This window comes from Phoxinus phoxinus (genome assembly GCF_949152265.1).
Source record: "Phoxinus phoxinus genome assembly, chromosome: 14".
Taxonomy (NCBI): domain Eukaryota; kingdom Metazoa; phylum Chordata; class Actinopteri; order Cypriniformes; family Leuciscidae; genus Phoxinus; species Phoxinus phoxinus.
Window position 1 is genome coordinate 20,941,141 of NC_136889.1, and position 20,960 is coordinate 20,962,100.

General features: G+C 39.6%; 2 protein-coding genes across 3 annotated transcripts in view; one reads left to right on the plus strand and one right to left on the minus strand.

Annotated features, from left to right (window-relative positions):
• Positions 1-1,272, plus strand: part of LOC307010493 (uncharacterized protein) — a 15,137-nt gene extending 13,865 nt beyond the window's left edge. The window contains exon 17 of one of the 2 annotated variants that reach the window (XR_013800201.1): positions 943-988. Coding sequence is in view for 1 of the 2 variants with exons in the window: in XM_079635247.1 (XP_079491373.1) it covers positions 943-1,030 (88 nt within the window). In the remaining variant the exon portion in view is untranslated. Of the gene's footprint in view, positions 1-942 lie in introns of both variants that reach the window. The other variant, XM_079635247.1, reaches the window with a different exon arrangement.
• Positions 1,256-20,632, minus strand: sos2 (son of sevenless homolog 2). The gene is made up of 23 exons (XM_079635224.1): positions 19,822-20,632; positions 17,777-17,902; positions 13,323-13,454; positions 13,067-13,231; positions 12,038-12,244; positions 11,753-11,896; positions 11,531-11,641; positions 10,644-10,742; positions 10,427-10,554; positions 9,688-10,343; positions 9,449-9,530; positions 8,881-9,003; positions 7,626-7,738; positions 7,274-7,496; positions 7,077-7,196; positions 6,770-6,932; positions 6,557-6,674; positions 5,979-6,151; positions 5,532-5,648; positions 4,931-5,264; positions 4,221-4,259; positions 4,023-4,129; positions 1,256-3,186 (listed from the first exon to the last, which is right to left on the minus strand). The coding sequence occupies exons 1-23, from the start codon at positions 19,894-19,896 to the stop codon at positions 2,638-2,640; spliced, it is 4,104 nt and encodes a 1,367-aa protein (XP_079491350.1). The 5' UTR covers positions 19,897-20,632; the 3' UTR covers positions 1,256-2,637.
• Positions 20,633-20,960: the final 328 nt, after the last annotated feature.

A 20,960-nucleotide genomic window follows, 5' to 3' on the forward strand; every position in this document is an offset into this window, starting at 1 on the left:
TGCATTTATGTAATTTTGTATAAATGTCTTTCAAACAGTCACATTAACATTCCTATCATTAAATTTGAACTAAAGACCATTTATTTAGCATTTGGCTCTTGGTAAGCATTCATTTTGGATGCTGGTCCCATCCATGTATGTAAAATATATATATATTTTAACTTTAATTTTATGTAATAATGCAATTGCAATCTTTATTATGTAAGGGATAATGTAAAAGTGTCTGGGTTTATTTTGTGATAACTGGCTCAATGTACATAATCCCGCACACTTTTTTTTATTAAATATGCCCTTATAATCTTTAATAAAAAACAGTTATGTCCCCTCCCCTCCTGCACGCAACAACATCACTTCCCCGCCACAAGGGCGGGACAATAATCCCAGCAACCTGTCACTCAAATGGTACTGCAGCAATTAGCAAACCACAATGATCCAATCAATTCCCAAAAGACAAAATCAAGTCCCACCCTTAAGTCTCATTAGAGAAGCTCTTTTACTTTTATATACATCAAATGAGGAAGAAAAGATGATCACAACTTCTGTTGTTAAGTCCTTCAACAAAACTAACTACAAAAGCATGTAATGCACAAGATACTGCACCAATAAAATTGCAGTGTCAAGTTGGGAGTGTTGGTTTTCATTGCTTAATTTTAGCAACATATTCAACAGCACTCACCTCTGAGGTCACTGTCTGCAGAGCCACTAAACCCAAAACTATATATGCCTACATAGTTGATAATAATAAAAAAACTACTATTTTTTTCTCTTCAAAAATGGCAGGTGGTGTGCTATTTCAAACATACCAAATGAAGATTTATCTGAAAGCTCAGTACTGAAATGTCAATACAATTATGTGCATAGTTATCCCTGTGCTAAACTTAAAACTGTGTGATGCCATTTATGGGCAATTCAAAGTGGTATTGTGTGCATCTGTTGTTTTAGATCTGCATATAGAGGTACTGGAGTCCAGCGGGCAGAAGCAGTGTGGCATGACAGTGAGGACAGTGAAGGACCCTGCAGTACAGTCTGACACTCTCATGCCAGCAAACAATTAATATTCATGAGTCTGCACTGGTGCAACCAATCATACATCTGTTTTTTTTTTAAATAAATGACAACAGTTCCTCTCACTGTGAACTGACATGCAGCAACAGCACACTCACCACAGCTAAATTCAACAAAAGTTTTCCAGCATGATCGGATTTGTCAGAGAGAAATAAACACTTTAAATGTAACAGTGCACAAAGTTAGAGGAATAAAAACATTCCGTAGAAAATAAGACTGCGTGTTTATTAATGAGTCTCATGGAGAACATGGTACAAAAGCAGTTACAGGCCTTGAATGCGCACACACACACACACACACACACACACATACAGAAACAGTGAGTTTTTGGGGATTTACTAACACTTCAAACCAATTGACAAATCAGCTTAGTGGGAAAGGCCAGTATGAGTGTACACATACAGGATGTGACATCACTACAAAACACTGCAGTCCCTCTATGGCTGATCGCCATGGTCAATTTGATAGGAATTGCTCTGGTGACAAAGCCCTTCCTGTGTGGACCTGGTTTGGTTAATGAGAGGACCTGAATGAAAGCAGGAGGCATGATTTACAATTGAACATTCGGACCGCAGCGCTGTGTCCCTAAGTACATGAGTTTGGGACACAGCCCGATGGTTGTCCCGGCCAGCCCAGAGGACGTGGGTCAGCAGGACAGGGTCATAAGGTCACAGGATTGTGAGTTTGAGTCCTCTGCTTCTTTGTAACAGTACTGCCCTAAAGTGCAAAAAAAGGCTCACCGCACACTATTAAGACACACAAACTTGACACTGGTCCACACCAAACACTCTACAACAGTGTGTGAATCCGGTGGGTCTCAGACTGAGATTGTCAGTAGATACATCAGCAACTGGGGCGCCGAGGTGAGAAGTGAGGGCAGATATGTTACTCTGTACAGAATACTTGGAGCACGCGCGCACACACACACACACACACACACACACACGCACGAACGGAGGTGTTGTCTAGACATTTGTTCTAAGCATGGTCAAGGCGAATGCTTTCAGACACTTCAATTTTGTTCAGTACTGATATTGAAGGCACGTTAAGAGTCTGGAGCGAAAAATCACGAGTCGTAAGTATTGGTGGAGGGGTGTAGCTTGTGATGAATCGATGAATAGATGAGTACGCCTTTGAGGGGAGGGGTTAAGACATCATATTGGCTTTAAATAGTGTGAGGAAAAACCCTCACCAAAATGTCAAGAGTTCACCTGAAGGGTACAATCTCTGGTCAAGGTCACAGCTGTGAGTTAAAGGCAACTGAAGAGAGGCGTGCTGAGGGTGTTCGGGTTGAACCCTGGTTGACCTTTGACCTGCAACCAAATAAACATCCACAGCAGAGTCTAATGATGGTGAAAGGCCTCAGAGCTGCATTTTCATTCGAGAATGTGCTGTTGATGAGCACATGACCTTGCGTAGCTCTGCATGCTGAACGTGAAAGAAAATGAGTGAATCACATTCCTCAAGAGCAATGACCATCTTCAGGTTTCGACTAGCATCAGATTGTCTGGTTCCAGGTTAAACAATGTTAAAACACACACACTCGCGTCTCTATTTTAGGGCGGTATGCTCTTATTCGTTGCTGTCCCTGTTGTCGACTAGCGAGAGAGTGTGTAGCGATGGCTGTGAGAGAGTGTGTGTTGATTGAGAGAGTTCTCTCTTGTAAGTCTTGGGTGGCAGTTTTGGCAGCGCGGAGGTGGAGTTGTGGCGAGGCGGTATGGGAGGTGCTTGAGTGGGTGGGGGCAGGTGGACCAGAATGGGCTGGCTGAAGCTGGGCGTGCAGGGGCGGCGAGGCACGCGTGGAGAAGGTGTGCCAGGGGGCGGAGCACGGGGAGAGGGCGTGCCAGGTGGGGTGTTGGGAGTGCTAGGCGAGCTGGTGAAGTCCCAATGGAAACGGATCCCTGGAGATGGCTGCATGTTCACCGGGTAGTTGATGAAGATCTCGGGTGGTCGTTGTGGAACCGGTGGAGGCGTGTCTGGAAGGGGATCGCGGGGCGGAGGGGGTGGGGGGCTCGGCAGCGGCCCCTCCGTCGGCCCGTTGATCACCGGAACACGTGGCTGCAGGCGAGGAGGAGGAGGCAGTCGTGGTGGAATGGCGGGAGGACTTTCAGACCTGAAACTCTGCAAAGAATAGATTGCACTCGTGTGAATGTGACGGCACAACATGATGAATTTAGCCTGTGAAAAGAAAGCATTTTCACAAGTGTTCTCCTACTTTTGGACCCCATAGTAATGGATATGTACTTCAACATGCGGCAGTAGGGATTATTGTATCGCTGCACTGGAGCAGCTCTAAATGTGGGCTCTGCCATAAAATGAAAGATAAAATATGATGGAATAATACAATGAAGAGTGAAAGTAAGAGAAGCTCATACATTTTATAAGGCATAATTTAAGCATGAACATGACTAGAGAAAACATCTATTACTAAACAAATTAAACCAACTAATATGATTTGCATATTGCATTCTATGCCCATTTTTTTTTATTACAAATGCAATGATAATACAGGTATTGGTAAGTACACAAACAAATTAAAGTATCAGTATCATACTCATTCTGGAAAAAAGTGGTATCGGGAAATCTACATTAGGAAATGATTAAATTTTTTTTAATTTTGAGTGTTAAGTGTTTTTTTGCAATTAAATATTTAGTTAAAAGCTGTAGTTTGTAAAAGTGTCTCTCTTAATTTTTTAAATCATGAGTAGCACATATAGCAGGGATAGGCAACTCCGGTCCTGGAGGGCCACTGTCCTGCAGAGTTTAGCTTCAGCCCTCATAACAACTCTACAAGCCTGTATCTATCTAGTAATCCTGCAAACATTGATTGCCTTGTTCAGGTGTGTTTAGTTAGGGTTGGAGCTAAACTCTGCAGGACAGAGGCCCTCCAGGACCGTAGTTGCCTATCCCTGACGTATAGTTTCAAAGTATCTTCCTAAACACAGTATGTAAGTCACCTTGGACTCTGAACAGGTATCTTTCCTGCGGGGAGGTAATGGAGGGGGTTTAAGTAGCTCATCGCCCATCAACTGGTGTAAACTGCCACATGACACAGACTGGAACTCTGACAAAAAGAAAGAAGTATACAGTCTTATGGTCGGTCACAAAATAACATAAGCAGAAGAGCATTGCTTGAGGAAAATCATAAAACTTACTGGACTGGGGCAGCAAAACTGGGGCAAATATGGTGTTACCTGCAGAAAAACAAAATGGCATTTAAAGGGTTAGTTCACCAAAAAAAATAAAATTATGTCAGAAATGACTCACCCTCATGTTGTTACAACCCCGTAAGACTTTTGTTCATCTTCGGAACACAAATTAAAATATTTTTTATTAAATCTGAGAGCTGTCTCACTCCTTCATAGGCTTCTATTGTAATTGAAACTTGCGGGCCCAGAAAGTTAGTAAAGACAATGTTTAAAGTAGTCCAAGTGACTACAGTGGCTCAACCATAGGTTTATCAAGAGACAAGAAAACTTTTGTGTGCAAAAAAACACACACAAAAAACGACTTTATTCAACTATTAATTTTCTTCTGTGTGGGCCTCTGAGTGAGTTCACGTAGTGTAACAGCGCAGCGCTTCTGGGTTGTACGTCAGAACGTAGGCTGCGTGAACTCACTCAGAGGTGAGTGAACCTGAGGAGAGTGAAGCCACTGTCACTTGGACTATTTTAAACATGGTCTTTACTAACTTTCTGGGGCGGCAAGTTTCAATTACAATTGAAACCTATGAAGGAGTGAGACAGCTCTCAGATTCAATCAAAAATATCTTAATTTGTGTACCGAGGATTAAAGTCTTACGGGGTTGTAACAACATGAAGGGGAGTAATTACTGACAGAATTTTCCATTTTTAGGTGAACTAACCCTTTAAGTCATGCATAATTTTGTTTGTAGCTGATTGGTATCCACTGAGCTGCCACAGATCTCCTCTCTCACCGAAGGAGTTGTTCAGGTCGTGCTCCATGAACACAGAGTTAAAGTCAGAGCTGGCAGACTGTGGAGGCGTGGGTGTGTTCGGAGAGGTGGGGAGAGAAGGAGGGGTTTCAGGTTCTGTTTCTGCGATGCTTCTGAAGGTGATTTTGTGAGGTGGTTCCCGTTCTAAAGGCACTGGGTGACCTTTCAGCGTTCCTCCTCCTCCTGACGCCTGCCGCACCGGCCGAACGCCGGGAGACTTCAGAGGATACATAGTCTTTCTGGGCTATATGACACAACACACTCAGTTGCAAGACAAACATACCGTGTAAACTTAAACACTTCACATTACCCACTGTAAAAATGAAAACACATTCTGACTCCATTTTATTCATGTTAAAGTGACCAATTCCTTTAAAAATAACTTTAAAAGTTGTAAAAAATCTTAAACAACATGTAAAAAAAAAAGTGTTTTTTTAATTATTATTTGATCACATTAAAATCCTGATTCATCTCTTAACTATGACATAAAATGTTTTTAACAAAAACTCACAAATCTGGATGGCTGTTTGCAGTTCCGTGGTTCGATCTCTAGAGACTTGTTGAACAGGTAGTCAGAAAACTCCTTTTCACTCATGTTTTCCATTGGATTCAGATTCTCAAAAAACCTCTGCAAGACAAAAAGACAATCTCAAATCTAATTTTCTCCTCGGGCCATTTTGAGCCGAAATTACTCATTTATAATTTTTAAAAGTGTAGTGTTCATTGGAGTGGTCCTAGACATAAAACAGAGGCGATGTTTTTTGTAATAAAAATCAATCAGTCACAATGCAGACTGCACACATATATGAAGTGGTTAGATTAAAACATTTACAATGCAGAAAAAAAATAGGGCTTCGGTTATTTTGTTACATGCACAGGAAGAGAGTAAAGGGTTAAACTCATGAGAATGAGAGCAGGGAATAGGAAAACAGTGCGAGTGATTGATGAACATATAAACCTTTATGTCGTGTTCTACTTTGAGGCAGTAGGGTTGGTTCTGGTACTGCTGGATTTCTCCAGTGATTTCTGCTACTTTGCGTCTTTTGCTAAAGTTGATCAGTTCTTTTCCGTCACGCTTTAGGAAATCTGGATTCCCCTCTTCAGTCTTCAAAATGTTAGTCAGGTAGATACCTGAATACACAAAACAGACAGGAAACATCACATAAGCCGTACACTACTGTTCATAAGTTTGGGGTCAGTAAGATTTTTGTTTTTAAAGAAATTAATGCTTTTATTCAGGTAGGACCGATTAAATGAATCAAAAGTGGCAGTGAAGAAATGTATAATTACAATGTTATAAAAGGTTTCAATTTTTGAATAACTTTGTTTTTATCTAAGAACCAGTTCCCACAAAAATACTAAGCAACACAACTGTTTTTTAAAGTCTGGAGAAATGGCTGCAAAAATTCAGCTTTGCCATCACAGGAATACATTATATTTTCAAACATAAAAAAAATAATTACCATCCCCAAACTTTTGCAGAGCAGTGTAATTGTATATACATGCTAGTTTGTTACAAGCAGCTCTATCTCTTACCAAAGAAGGGTACACAAGGTGGGTTGATGGATTTGAGCTTGGCGAGGTATTTCTTAAAATGATCCTGACTAAGTTCAACGGCTTCCTCTAGAATCTTCCTCTTCCTCTCAGGCACGGCCTACATGTAAACAACAAAACCACATATACCGTTATCTGCCATTTACTATTCAGATTCACATTGTGAGTGCATTCAATAATAAATGAACAGGTCACCTCAAAGGTGTGGTCCAGACGATACACCGGTACTGAGTTGATGGCGCTTACAATCTCCAAAACTCCATTAAAGTTATTGAGCTCTTGAAACACCTGCAGGATCTCAATAATCCGGGAGAATACAGCAACCCTCTCATCCACATTTTCAGCCTCTACTATACACCTGAGTGACAGAGAGAGAAACAAAGGATTAAAGTACTTTTAGAATTTAAAATTTGGAGACTGGTGATAATGTTTTTTTCTGCAAGATAAAATGTGTTGTATTGTTCATGGAGACGATGCAGTTGGCTAAGGGCTAGTTACTCACTTCTCAAACCACAGTGTGAGGTTGGTTGTGTGTCTGATCATCCTCAGCAGATTGGGAGAATTCTTCTCTTTATCTTCCTTTGTCCAAACACTGCCTACCAGCTCAGATGGACGAACGGCTCTATGCATACAAATGTACAATAGTTAGTTAATGTACTGTCTTTCTTATTCTCATGCTTAAAGTTCTGATTGGCTCACCTGTATAGATCAGACTCTAGAAGTGTTAACTGGCGAGCAATTTCTATTGGGTGAAGAGTCATGAGGTCAAAGGTTTCGATCTGCCCTGGACGGCTGATGTGCCATTCGATAGGAGGAGGTGGGCTCTCAAAGGTAATGTTGTGACTAATGCCATTAGACTGAGTTTGTATCTTACGTCTCATGATCTTACTTATAGACTCCACCCACTTACGCATCGATTTACCTGAAAACAGAACATCCTACATCAGTCTCTGAGCTTGTGTGTGTCTCATCGAGTATGCGTGCATGTATGAGAATCTGCAGCAATGTATGTCAGGGTGTGTATAAATGTGTATTAAGAGTGTGTACGTACCTCTAAGCTGTGTGGTACTGGTGAGGTATTCTTTAAGTCTTCCGCAGAGTTCAGGATCATTCTCAAAGTCATAAAAGTGATGTTCCACCCACTGACGGAATACATTCAGAACCCTAATGACACACACAGACATCAGACCGACATGCTCACTGTGGTAACTTATATACAACAGCACATTGACTGAAATGACCACAGAGAAGATGGAGCAACAACAGGATGCATGTGAGTCTTACAAAAACAAGCCACCACCACCACAAAAAAAAGACCAAAAAAAATTAAAAATAAACACACTACAGTTAAAAAATTTGGGGTCAGTAAGATTTATTTATTTTATTATTTTATTTAGCAAGGATGTATTCAATCAAATGAATGGATTAAAATTATCGAAATTGACATCAAAGACTAACATTGTCGCAACAATTTTTTACTTCAAATAAATGCTGTTCTTTTGAACTTCCTATTCATCAAAGAATGTTAACAACAAAATATTAGGCAGAACAACCGTTTACATAATTGATAATACAAATAAATGTTTCTTGAGCACCAAATCAGCATATTACATATGATTTCTGAAGGATCATGTGACAAAAGACTGGAGTAACGATGCTAAATATTTAGCCTTGCCATCACAGGAATAAAATACATTAAATATATATATAAATAGTAAACAGAGTTATTTTAAATTGTTATAATATTATGAGTGCATCAGGTATGAGTGTGCATGGCAATTGACCGTTCGCAAAGACCCGCCCCCCTTTAGTTACTGTTGCTATGTCCGGCAAGCTACGCCACTCTCACGCCACACCATGTTCTCACGCAGTGAAAAATACATCACGGAGCAGAGAGGACACTGACAACACACTGACAGACCAGGTTACTTTTGATATTAAACAGTCTCACCTTTCAAATTTGGTAATTTTTTTAAAGAAATGTAAACAATAAATACAGTTTTGTGGCTCTTTAATGTGTCTGACAGATCGCTGTAGAGCGTCAGTTAAAGCGGCTCGTGAACCGATCATCTCTTCCTTCTAGTTAATTTATAGCATCAAATAAACATGAATGAACATAAGAAGGAATGTTTTTTTAACTGCGTAAAGGCATCAGTACACTCAAGTTCAAATCCTCCCATGTTAATCTACTAACTCCCCTGACTACTTTGTTGGACAAAATGGCGGATGGCGAAGTATGATTGGTCAGATCACCTGTCAATCAAGCTACCTGCGAAGGGTCAATTGAGAATGTGTGTTTGTTTTACCGGAGTTGGACAGGCTGCACGTATTCCCTGCGAAATCTCTGAAGCTCAGCTGCCATTGGTTGCTCTCCGTTCCAGAGTGCCTCTCGGTCCGCTTCTGATGGCTCGGGCTCTGGAATTTCAATCCTGAAGCACCATGGGGAAACAAGTACAACCAAATTACATGCATATACGGTACATCCTAAAATTAAATGTGTAAAGGAAACAAACTCCTTTGACAGACATGTCAATATTTTAGGGTGGAAAGAACACTGAAAAATTCTACATAATTCCTTTCTTTTCATTAGCTGATGCTTCTCTAATGCAGATGTTTGCTCAGCAGTGTAATGAAACTCTTGTACAAAGACTTAGTGATCTAATGCAACAGACTCAAAAGCTCCTTTGAGAGTGACCAATCATAAGACAGGACATTTGCATACAACAGCATGGCAGAGGCCAGAGACAAAAAAATTCTACATGTTTAGAACTTTATGCAAAATTTACTTAAGTGTAGAATTGGACAGCTTTAACACATCAAGGACTGACTTTTGTATGAACATGCGTATGAGACACAAGTGTATGTGCTCTTTACCTTTCAATCAGTAGTGTGAGCAGGTCTTGGGGTTTACAGAAAGAGCGGTATGTAGTCAGAAAAGTACGCACAAAATTTGGGTCTGTAAGAAAAAGAGGAAATGTACATAAAAACATATTTGGGGACCAAAACAAATAACCAACACACACACTACCAGTCTGTCAAGAGTTTAAACACTTGACAGAACATTTGTCATGATCTTAAAAACCTTTTGAACTAGGGGGATTGATGTTCTGTACCTGCGTACATGTGGTACGTCAGCCTCTCAATGAGCTTGACCACTGTCCCAGCTTTAATAATGGGGATTCCAGTCTTACTCTGCGCTCCCTCCTCAAACACTATGTTCTCTTCAGAGTCCTGGATGGCAAACCGGTAGACATCTGGTGATGGCAGCCTCAGTGGTTGTGCTTGTTCCTCGCGGTGTAGGACGGTGTCCAGCATGCGGTCCAGAGTGGGCCGGTACTGCAGCGTGACCAATGCAGCCATCCACGCGCTCTTCTCTTCCGCCGAACGCGCACCAAATACAGCACTGCTTTCCTCACGGCCTACCAGCTCAAATGCGTGCCGAAAGTCTGGTGAATCTTCGCGATCTACGATGCGATACTTGCGTAACACAAACTTCTCTTTTAGACGAAACTCTGCCGCACTGCCAGCCCCTGGCAACCGGGAGCTCTGGTTGGCTTTGCAGCTTATCATGAGGCCGTCGAACAGGAAGTTGTGCCGTTCATGCTTGGCACCAGCCCGTAGGAGTGCCCCCTCCAGGATGAACTGGCTGCAGCACTGCCCGATATCTCTGCCTTCCCAGCCATCAATACTCTTCTGGATGTCATTCATACGCTTTATTGCTGCCTGCTTACTGCGAGATGCACGACTATATAACCGATATAGGGGCTCCCTAAAAGAGAGTCACAAGAACGAGAGATGAAAATGGTGTTTGGAACAGAAAAATAGTTGTGCAAGCCCTGGTGTTTCTGTTACCCTTGTTTGCGCCGTGGTTGGTGTTTAGCATATATGCGTTCAATGCTGCATTGTAGGTTGATCAGTGCAGTCTGAGCCTGTTTTAAACACTCTCTGTCATCCTGGTCTTCACTGCACTCCTGCAATTGCTACAGGGACAATGATCTCAATGAACCTCAAATAACGCAAGATTACATACCTATAGGTTACTGATCGAGTGTGAATGTTTAGTACTCACCTGTAACAGTTCAAAGTAGTGCATGCAGTGGTAAACTGGAACCATCATCAACTGAGGAAGCACATACTGCACTGCCTCCTTAAAACCCTCTGCAATTGACTAAAACACACACACACACACAAACACACCACATGAGACAGAATATCTGAGCTCATGCCTGCAGAGATAAAGGCTTTGACTCCACCGCCCTCGCTCTCTCTGTCCCCACAGGTCTCTTTTCAGATTGTATTACTTGCCTTTAAAATGTGGTACATATGATTTCCTAGTTAAACTGATGAAGGAGCAAGTTGTCTTTATAAGCACAACTATAAAAACAGTGCAGTTAGGCTAGAGTTTTACACTAGCCTAAGTAAAATAAACATATCTAAATAAATAATTGAATTGATTAATAAAGTAGTACAAAATTAAAACACAATCCTTAGTGTCTGGAGATTTTGGTTATTTTTAAACAGGTTTGAATTTAGAAGAGATGCACAGTATTGTTGTTAAAAACGTATTAAACTAAAATATAAATAAGATGGAAAATTTAAACGTAAAAACAAATATATTTTCATTTAATTTTAAAAATAAGTGTCGTTTTAGAGAGATATAGCGACATCTAGGGGGGGGGGGGGGGGAGTGTACCACTGAATCTCTCGCACCGTTTTCAAATGACTGATTTGATCTGATATTCTGTCTGGATTAATTTACTCATCTAATCTACATGTAATAGTAAACACATTTTTGTGGAAATTTCCCACATTATAAGTGCGAAACCTGCAGAAATGAGTAAAACTATTCACACTCTACTATGCACAATACCCACAACCCAGAAATTCAGGACCTATTTGGTTAAAAAATAAAATAAGAAAAAGTTGGTCGGGTGAACAATCAGTGATGGTGCTGACCTGAAAGTGCAGAGCAACAGTGGGGCGGGACATCAGAGTGTTGAAATGTTGACAGAATTCTTTAGAGAGGATGTCCTGAGAGAGTGTCTCATAGGGATCAAATGCCTGCTCCTGTACACAACAGACACATACATTTCTAACAGCACTCAAATATACTCCTGGAGCTGTGGATGATCTTTCTCATTTGTGAACTTTCATGAGTGTCTATGACTTTATTTGTACCTCAGCGAGGTCTTCGAAGCAGCTGCCCACAAGGGGGTGTGGACTCCCATCAGCTGTCATTTCTACAGCATCCTCAATAAGACCCAACAGTTTAACTGTTAACTCATGGACCTCTAGAATATTACTGAATGCCAGCTCCACATCCTACACACATCACAGAGAGAGAGAAAACTGAGGATAAATGATAATAAAGAGAATGTAGAGAGCTAATCCCTGCAAATTGATGTCAGTATGTATGCTCATTTACATAAACAACTCATGTTCTGATTGGTCAGAAGAACACACCTGAGAGGAGAAGAGTTTGCTATTGGACATAAAGGCTTGGCGGAATACTTTGATGATGAGATCGAGTTCCCGTAGATACTGACGTTCCTCAGCGATCTCCAGACGCACCAGATCATCATATGTGAGCACACCAGAGGAAGACACCTCCTCTACACTCTGCGACACTAGCCCCATCTCCTCTTCCTGATCGAACATATCCATTAACACCTGAAGGCACACAAAAGCAATATTAGGCTCTTAATACATCAAAATATTTAATTGCAACTTATTACTGTGATTTATGGAATACATTTTTTATGGTTCTTAGTGTTCAGACCTTTTAGTCCAGAATAATCTTTCATTATTTCTTTAGTGTAATGGAGTGGAGCTCCATACGTTTAGGACTATTTTTTTGTTATTAATCAAAATAATTATTTGTATGAACATTATTGATATTATAAACCATAATAATAATAATATCACAGACCTCTGTAGAGCACAATGTCTGTCAAGGTCAGTCAGCATCAAAATAATTCAGATAGGTTTGTTTTAGATAACAATTTATTTAGGGTATGAAAGTAAAAACATGAAATAAGAAACATTAAACCAGCATGACTGAAAAAACATTATTTCTCAGAACCTGATATGTACAGTATTTTAAACTAGACTTTTCATCTAGTTGATCATTTAGGACTTTATTTGTCAATGACCCTAGAACCACCGACATATTTTGCAGGTTTAAGATTTGATGAACTTCATGGATAATAAAATGTAATGTAACAAAGACTGCAAATGACTTAGTTTCTGTTTCTTAATTAATTGCTGATCTTGATTTAATGTATAATTAATTAGGCATTAAGGATTTTCTCCATGTTTCAGACACAATAGAGTGATACTCTTATGACAATCCTAATAATTGAAGGTGTAATATCACTAAATGTACTTAGTGAATTTTTTTTTTGACTCATAACATCCTTTCAGGAAACAAAAACTTTTTATGCACACACATGACGAATCACACACACACACACACACACACACATTTCTGACCTTGTCAGCACACATGGAGACAGTGATGTCCTGCTGGCTGATCTCGTAATGTCGAATGTTGCTCACGTAGTTTCCAGCCAGCTTGAGGATGTCGGCTGAGATGTACTCCAACACAGCAACAATATACAGACACACATGATAGTCGATCTTATAGCCCAGCACCTCCTGCACACACAAAACCAGACACGTGTTACTCTGTGTGATAGTATGTGAATGTTGTAGATTAAGTGTGTTTGAGTGTTGTTGTTTTTTGCACCTTCAGTAGTGGATGTATCTTGTCGACTGGCAGCAGCAGTGGGTTCCTTCGCTTGCGCTTCTCGATTGCAGCCTGAGCGTCTGCCATGGCCCATTTATCGATGGGATTCGGGAACGTCTTCTGAACACGATCCTGTGAACACACATCAAGCCAAAGGTGAAAAGACCTCTTTTATTTAATTTAATAGTGCTGGGCTGTAGTGTTAATGATGGGCAGCATAACCAAAATCTTATAGAATGTTATAAATAATTATCTTTGAATGTAACAGTATATTACAATATATTTCTTTAGATCGAAATTTAACTAAATTGATACCCAGCCCTACCTGTCGTGCCGTGTCGCGTCGTGCTGCTTTGACAATTATCAGCTTAACTGACTTGTTAACTGATCATGTTTTTATACAATATATACACATTTAAATTAAATGGGGAAAATAACTTGAATAATTGACCTGAATTATTCATCTCATTACAGTTTTTAATTACCTGTATTATCCAATTATCCATTACCACATGGTCATTAAAATAACACAAACGTTATATTACAAATGTCCCGATTTGATTAGATTCCGATTCTCAAGATCTCGATTCGATTAAAATTTTCACTGGCCCCACCACAAAATTATTTAATAAATTAAATAAATGAATAAATATTGTTTTTAACCCAGAATTAAACATTTATTGTAATAAATAAGGTTATGCAACCAAAATTATAGATACCAGTGAAATTTAACAATTCTGGATTCCAATTTTGATACCCAAGCTAAAACTACTATCTAATAAATATTTATTTTATAATCTTAACTGTACAAATTAAATAAAGGTTAATCCTTATTAAAGTTGCCCAAAAAATATTCAGTGAAGCACAGTGAGTGATTTCTTTGTCTTTTGTTGTTTGATTAACATTAAAAAAATGTTTTTATTATATTATTAATAATAGTAATTATATTAAGGAATATTATGCTGCTGTCACTTTAAGACAATACATGGATCCAATATAATGATACACGTGTTGCCTTAAGTGTTTACGTTCACTTAAGACATAAACTAGGCCTATGTTTATATTATTATTAATAATTAATTTTCTTTCATAATAATAATAATTATTATTATTAATAATAATAATTATTATTATTATTATGAAAGAAAATTAATTGTATTGTTTGCATGCTGTCTGAGACCCGCAGCTTTTTATGTGCGTCTCACAAAACTTCTCACACAGCACACCATTGAGCTTGAATGTTTAAATTAGCAAAGCTTAAAAATGCGTGCAAATGATAAACTTTCGTGACCATGCAGCACTGGTCCGATTAGGACAGTGACAGTTCCTTCAATGTCCTGAACGTCTTTCATGCTGAAAGGCGCACCTGTGTCCGCCATAACAGGAGGACATCTAGTGGAGAAGACTAGTAAATAGATTAACGTCAATCAGATTTTATGTTCAATGTTTGTGGAAACAAATATGTAAAAAAGATTGATTAGTGGTTTTTGCCTCGGATAGAAAAAAAGAAAATAAACAGAGAGAGTGAAAACAACTAGAGTGTATTTGAGCAATACCACCGCAGTTTTTTTTTTAAAATCAAGTAGAATTTCTACAACTCTGTGTGTTGAACTGATAATCACTCTTTTGTGTGTTAAACACAATCTACTTAATACAGACAACTTCATTATAAAGAAAAACACATAAAAAAAATATGATCATAATCTATGACAAAATTGTAAACTAGATAATCCAGAAGTAAAAGTTACTCTAGAAAAATAACGAGTGCACACCAATTGTATAAAATCTGAACATTTAGTGAAAAAAAAAACGATTTAGTGGAAAACAATTAAGAGACAATAAGTGTAGCACTAAATCTGATAAACCGTTACACATTGCTCTTTATATTGTTGTAAAATATATTCATGAAAAAGTATATAAACAAGTATATAAATTAAGACATATTTTAAATGTATAGCGCAGCCGTTTAATGAGGCAGCAATATATGATAGATAGGACAGAACAAGAAAGGCTATTAATAATCTTTCATCATTGCGCAAAAGTATTATAATATGAAACGCTCCAATACAGTGCGGCACAAAGCGCTTATGCGCATCCCGAGCACAGAATGATGCGCTTGAAGCAACACGATTCACAGCGCGCAGCGCACGCATTGAAAAGTTAAAAGCACAAAGGAAAGACATATTGATGCGTAGTGTATTATACAGTATCAATCTATGCAATAGTATTTGTGTTTTCACAATTTCAGTAACTGTGCGTGTAAACACACAGTAAACAAATCCTTAACAAAAAAAAATATAATAATTTGCTTTGTTTTAAATAAATCACACACAGTAAAAAAGTAGGCTACTTAAATTCTATAAGAGCTGCATAAAAATGAATGAGTAGCCTGGGCCTAAATTACAAATCATAAAATCTACATACCTTTATCAAAAAAAGAAAAAAAAAAGAAAAGTCAAACAACGATTGTTGTGATAATACCTTAATTAAACTAACTAAATACAGGAAACAAAAAAAGTGCAATGACATTTTAAATTCCTAATCTTTTTCGACTTCCAAGTTCCGTGACAGGAACACCAACATGTTCACTTCACTCGGTTTTAGTGACTATCTGACAGGGGTGGCTATGTTACCTGCAGTGCTAAAAACTCGCTCTGATGCTGTGCTTGTAGCACAAATACACATGTATTTACGTGCCAATTTTGCTAAGAGCGGATAGTGTGTTTCATTGTCTCTCCACCAGTGGATTAGCCGTAGAGTTGTTCTTGGAGATAGCGGGTTAACTCCGTGTCAGCGCGCGCTCTGATCGGTAAAGGGGCAGAGATTTCAGACCTCCGTTTATTAAGGAGATCTCCGGCACCTCCTGTCACTATAGGGAATTAATCGCTTAAATATATTTTTTTTAATTCATATTTGTGTAGTGTTCAATGTTGTTAGATGTAGAGATACGCAGATGGGGTATTATTTCATCCGCAACCGCATAACAAAACTCATTATCCGCACCAACGTTTTTTGACCAAATTTCAAAGCCGCACCCGCCTAGAAAGGATGTAGCAAAGATATTTAATGCTAATGCATGAGGCATAGTTTCATTCATTTACGATGAGATGCGATCCAGTTCACAATGCAATGCAAGTGAACGCGGCGCGCAGGCGCCTGCATGTCACTGTTATTATATTGTCTGCTATATTTGCTTTTTATTTATTAAATACATGCAATTGGTTGATGAAACATTTATTAAAATTAAGATACAATTTGTACAAAACGAAATTCGCTTTAAAGAAAGGCTTTCTACAATGCAAAAATTACGATTAACAAAACAAAACTTCATTAAGTGGTAAAAACCACGTCTCCCGATATATTGCGCTTATTATGATCCTATCTAAAAAATGAAAGAAAAAAAAAACTTTTTTTAATGTTTGTAAAAAATATTTTAATAACACGGTTTTGGCGGTTATAGAGTTCTAATGACGGTGTTTAACTATAACCGTCGGTCTCACGGTTATATACTAACCGTCACACCCCTATGTGCGTGTGAAGAACAATTATAGTGCTCTGACTCTACTCAAGTGTTGTGATCTAACAGACACCCCGTAGAAAGTAACATGATTAAGGTACAGCAATAAAGTCCAGCAAGATAAAAGTTGTTTTATGCAAAACCATAGACATTTATTTACAGATAAAGTATAATAATATTAACGTTGAATCATCTTGGAGAGAGTTTCATCGTGTTGACTCTCGTAACCGAACGTGACGCGCTGTTTGATGCTGAATGGAGAATGACCGACAGAAGCAGTGGAGGGAAAAAAAGTTTACGTGAACTTGAATTTAACTAATTAAATATTCATTTCTATCTAACATTATACTATAGAATGGCTTCAGAACACGTATAATATAGTGCACGAAAACTTTGTGGTGCTTTATAATGTGTTTGTGCCTTTTGTGGGGCTTAACAATAACAAAGAATAGTATACGCACAATATCGAATTTGGATCGGTCTCGCCTGAACCACACCCGATCCGGCAAAGAATGGCAGTATCGGAGCCGATACAGACACAGAGTATCGGATCGGCATATATCAAAATCGTGCTGAATCCCGAATTTTTTAAGTTATATGAAAAAAGTTTAGACTAAGATTCTGATCGGATGAGCTTCATTTGAAGCTGTTAAAAAACAGCTGACATACACAGCACACTCCTCTATTGGAATATCAGTCGAATATTATGTTGCACCCTCAAATAACAAAACCGTCTTTGTCTTGATTGGGACATACTCTGATCCATTTTTTACATTTCTCCATGTTTCTTCATCAGTCAAAGGTAAATAATGTAAAGCAGCCCTGACTCCTAATATTAGCATATATCAATATGTACAGCACAACCTCTGCCAGTTGACATATTTTTCCCATAGTACACTATATATCACAATACCGCCCATCATTGGTGTGTGCGTACCTCGACATCAGCTATTGTTCTAGGCTGTGTGACACACAGCTTGTTCAGGAGCTGTAGTATGAGCGCCTCAATGTGTTGGAGTGCGTCTTCTTTAGCCGACAGGTTTGGATGTACTTGTAACTGCACCTGCACATTTAAAAACAGAGCAACGTTATAAAGGGAACCACAGATGCATTTGAATGGGGAGGAATGGAAACACAAAAAGCACATAAATTAAAATATAAATTGTAAAAAAAATCAATCTGGTCTGGGATCACAGATCTCTCACACATTTATAGATATACACACACAGGAAGCTACACTGTTACAAAGGCAGCATGACATCATCTGACATACGTACACTGATATGCACACACACCTTCTCGGCTCTCAGTTTGGTGGACAAATGAGACAAAAAAAAAAAAACTCTTTCCCATTTTATCCCCCTCCCACCTTACTGGGCTGTGTCCTTTAATAGGAATGCAGTCTGTTCAGGTACTGTGGCAAAACCAGTTATAGAAAAGTGTGAGAGAGAACAGCATTTGTGTTACGACAGGTGAAAGGTTAAAGGGGAGCACAGGTTTGAATACAGATTTAATTTCCTTCTGCAGTCCAAAAGTGAAATACTGACGAAAACACAAAGCAAATGCATGCATGCACACACACACACACACACACACACACACACAAATACACAGATGAGAGATGGCTTGTGATCTCCGCTCTAGTGTCTGGTTACATGCTGTCCTCCATTAGGCACTGAGAGCTACTCTACTGGGACCCCACAACACACATACACACACACGCAGATACAAACACACACTCTACCCCTCTGTCTTCTCCAGGGATGGGGGGATGATAGTAGCAGACAGAAAAGTATTGATGTGGAGAATGGGAGAGTAGGCAGAGAAAATGAAAGATGCGAGTGCACATCCAGAGTGATGCTCTGTATATTTACCTCTTGAAAGTGTAGGTTTGGATGAATAATATAACTCATACAGAACAGCTCTTCCAATAAAAGTAAATAATAATAATAATATTGTTCACTATTCCCGATTGGGATCAGTTATTCTTGCTTTATGTGAATTTGAATGAATTAAAGGGACAGTGAGTTCACCCAAAAATGAAATTCTGTTATTTACTCACTCTCATGTTGTTCCAAACCTGTATGACTTTCTTTCTTCTGAGAAACACTAATTATTTTGAAGAATGTTGTTAACTAGTTTTGGTTGCGGTTACCTTCCATTGTATGAAAAAAACAAATATCTTCTTTTATGTTCAACAGAAGAAAGATACATACAGGTCTGGGACAACATTGGGTACATGATGATAAACAAATGATGACAATTTCAATTTTTGGGTGAACTATCCCTTTAAGCAATTATTTGTAAATATATTGTTTATAATCAAAGTTCATTCAAGTGTCTGAGTGAGTCACTCACTTCGAATACATTTCTAAGGGTTTTCTTGTTTGTTTGGAATCAAAAATCATTTTCAGCATCAGATCAGATGCAGCCAAAATCTTTCTCTCACAACCACAAACATTCACACACACCATCTGCTCCAAGAGTCTCCTGATGGTGCCGAGATATTTTCCTTGCAGTAGTGAGAAGACATGAGGGAGATTTGTAATACATTTGACATTTATTCTGGCAAGGGAAGCCCCGAGATCACTCAATCATAGAAGTAACAGTGCATGATAGTTAGTTACACATTGGACTGCTTGGTCAAAGGTAAAAAGCCCCATCAAAAAGTAAAAGCCAACACTGAACTCCACCTAGACACTGAACATGACATGTCACGTCAAAGTGAGTGTGTGTGTGTGTCATGCATGAAACCGTAATTGTATGGTGTTTGGGCCGTGGCCAATAGTAAAGAAACATTGTTTGCATCTTGCACGGATGCATCCTTCAGGAACATCTAAAAACAGACTGTGCAAATCACCATACGGGGTGAACTCTGGATTTCAGTTCTGCACAATTACTCCTTAAAACTAACTCATTACGCCAGAGATTCAATGTAAACATTGTGAAAAGTGCGAATGAGGGACCGAACAGGGTCAGTACCTTTCGCAGTGCCTGCACGAACAGGCCTCGCCATCTCGCGCTGCTCTCCTCGCTGGAGCTGAAGTCGTGCTGCATGGCTGCTCTGCATCGGCCCCGCGCGCTCCCAGCACCGGGAACAACCACACAACTTTAGCCGCTCTTGCGGCGCGCACACACACTCAAAACAAACTCAGACTCTATCACATTTACGGGCCAGTAAGGCTTTTAGACACGTGAAACACCGCATTCTGCAAGGAAAACTGCTTGTAATTAAAATTAAGCCGCTTCAACGAGTGTGAAAGTGTTCGCGTCTCTGTCCTGTCAGCCGTTTGAGTGTCGCGGGTGTCTCGCGCAGCGCTCGTGCGCTAATTAGCCGCTAACATACACCCGAGATTAGCCGCACATGCTAGTCGGGCAGTTCGCCCAGCTGCTCCTCGAACAGGACAGCCGATGTCATGACTTTCACACAGGGGGAAATGTTAAAAAATGCGTTGAGCGTCGTCAGGCTGGTGTTCGTATCGCGGTGTTTTGGCTGCGGTTAACAACAGCACATCTGGCGGCGCGCGGCGGCTCTGTGGCCTCGAGACTCCTCATGAAGCGCGCGAGCAGGAGTTCCTCCAGCGCGAGACTGTCATGTTGCGAGAGTCCGTCTGCTGGGCATATTCCAGTCACACAAGCGACGTCTGAATCCGTTATATTCCGACTAAAAGTGGGGAGTGCTAATGTCTTTGTTTTTGTTGTTGGCAACGTCCCGATTCAACTCTGATGTGGTGCGCTCGTGTCCATGACGGTGTAATCACAGCTGCTCACTGCGCGCGCTTCCCGCATCTGCGCAGCCCGGAGGGAGGGATCGCCCGCTGTGTGCGAGCGAGCGAGAGAGAGAGAGAGAACAAGCGCAGCAACGTAGCACATACACGATATGATACCGTATGTCTTATTTTGGCACAATAAACACACATACACTCAAGCGTGTTTTCCAAAAGTACTTTTTACAGTGAAACTATTGTTTTTGCCATTCAGTAAAAAGCACTGACTAATCTTAAATGCTATATTTCGTATAGTGCCTTGTCAGCGGTATTTACAGATTATATTTTTGATAGTTATTTTAGTTCCTATATCTAAAACCCCCCAAATTTCCAGCCAACCACTGCCATCGTGTG

What these genes read in the sequence shown, in the direction of transcription:
- sos2 (XM_079635224.1), bottom strand. Translation starts at nt 19,896, where the DNA reads ATGCAGCACGACTTCAGCTCCAGCGAGGAGAGCAGCGCGAGATGGCGA. An exon ending in AGATACATCCACTACTGAAG is followed by an intron (nt 13,232 to 13,322) that starts GTGCAAAAAACA and finishes TTGTGTGTGCAG; the next exon opens with GAGGTGCTGGGCTATAAGAT. An exon ending in CAGTACCACACAGCTTAGAG is followed by an intron (nt 7,497 to 7,625) that starts GTACGTACACAC and finishes TTCTGTTTTCAG; the next exon opens with GTAAATCGATGCGTAAGTGG.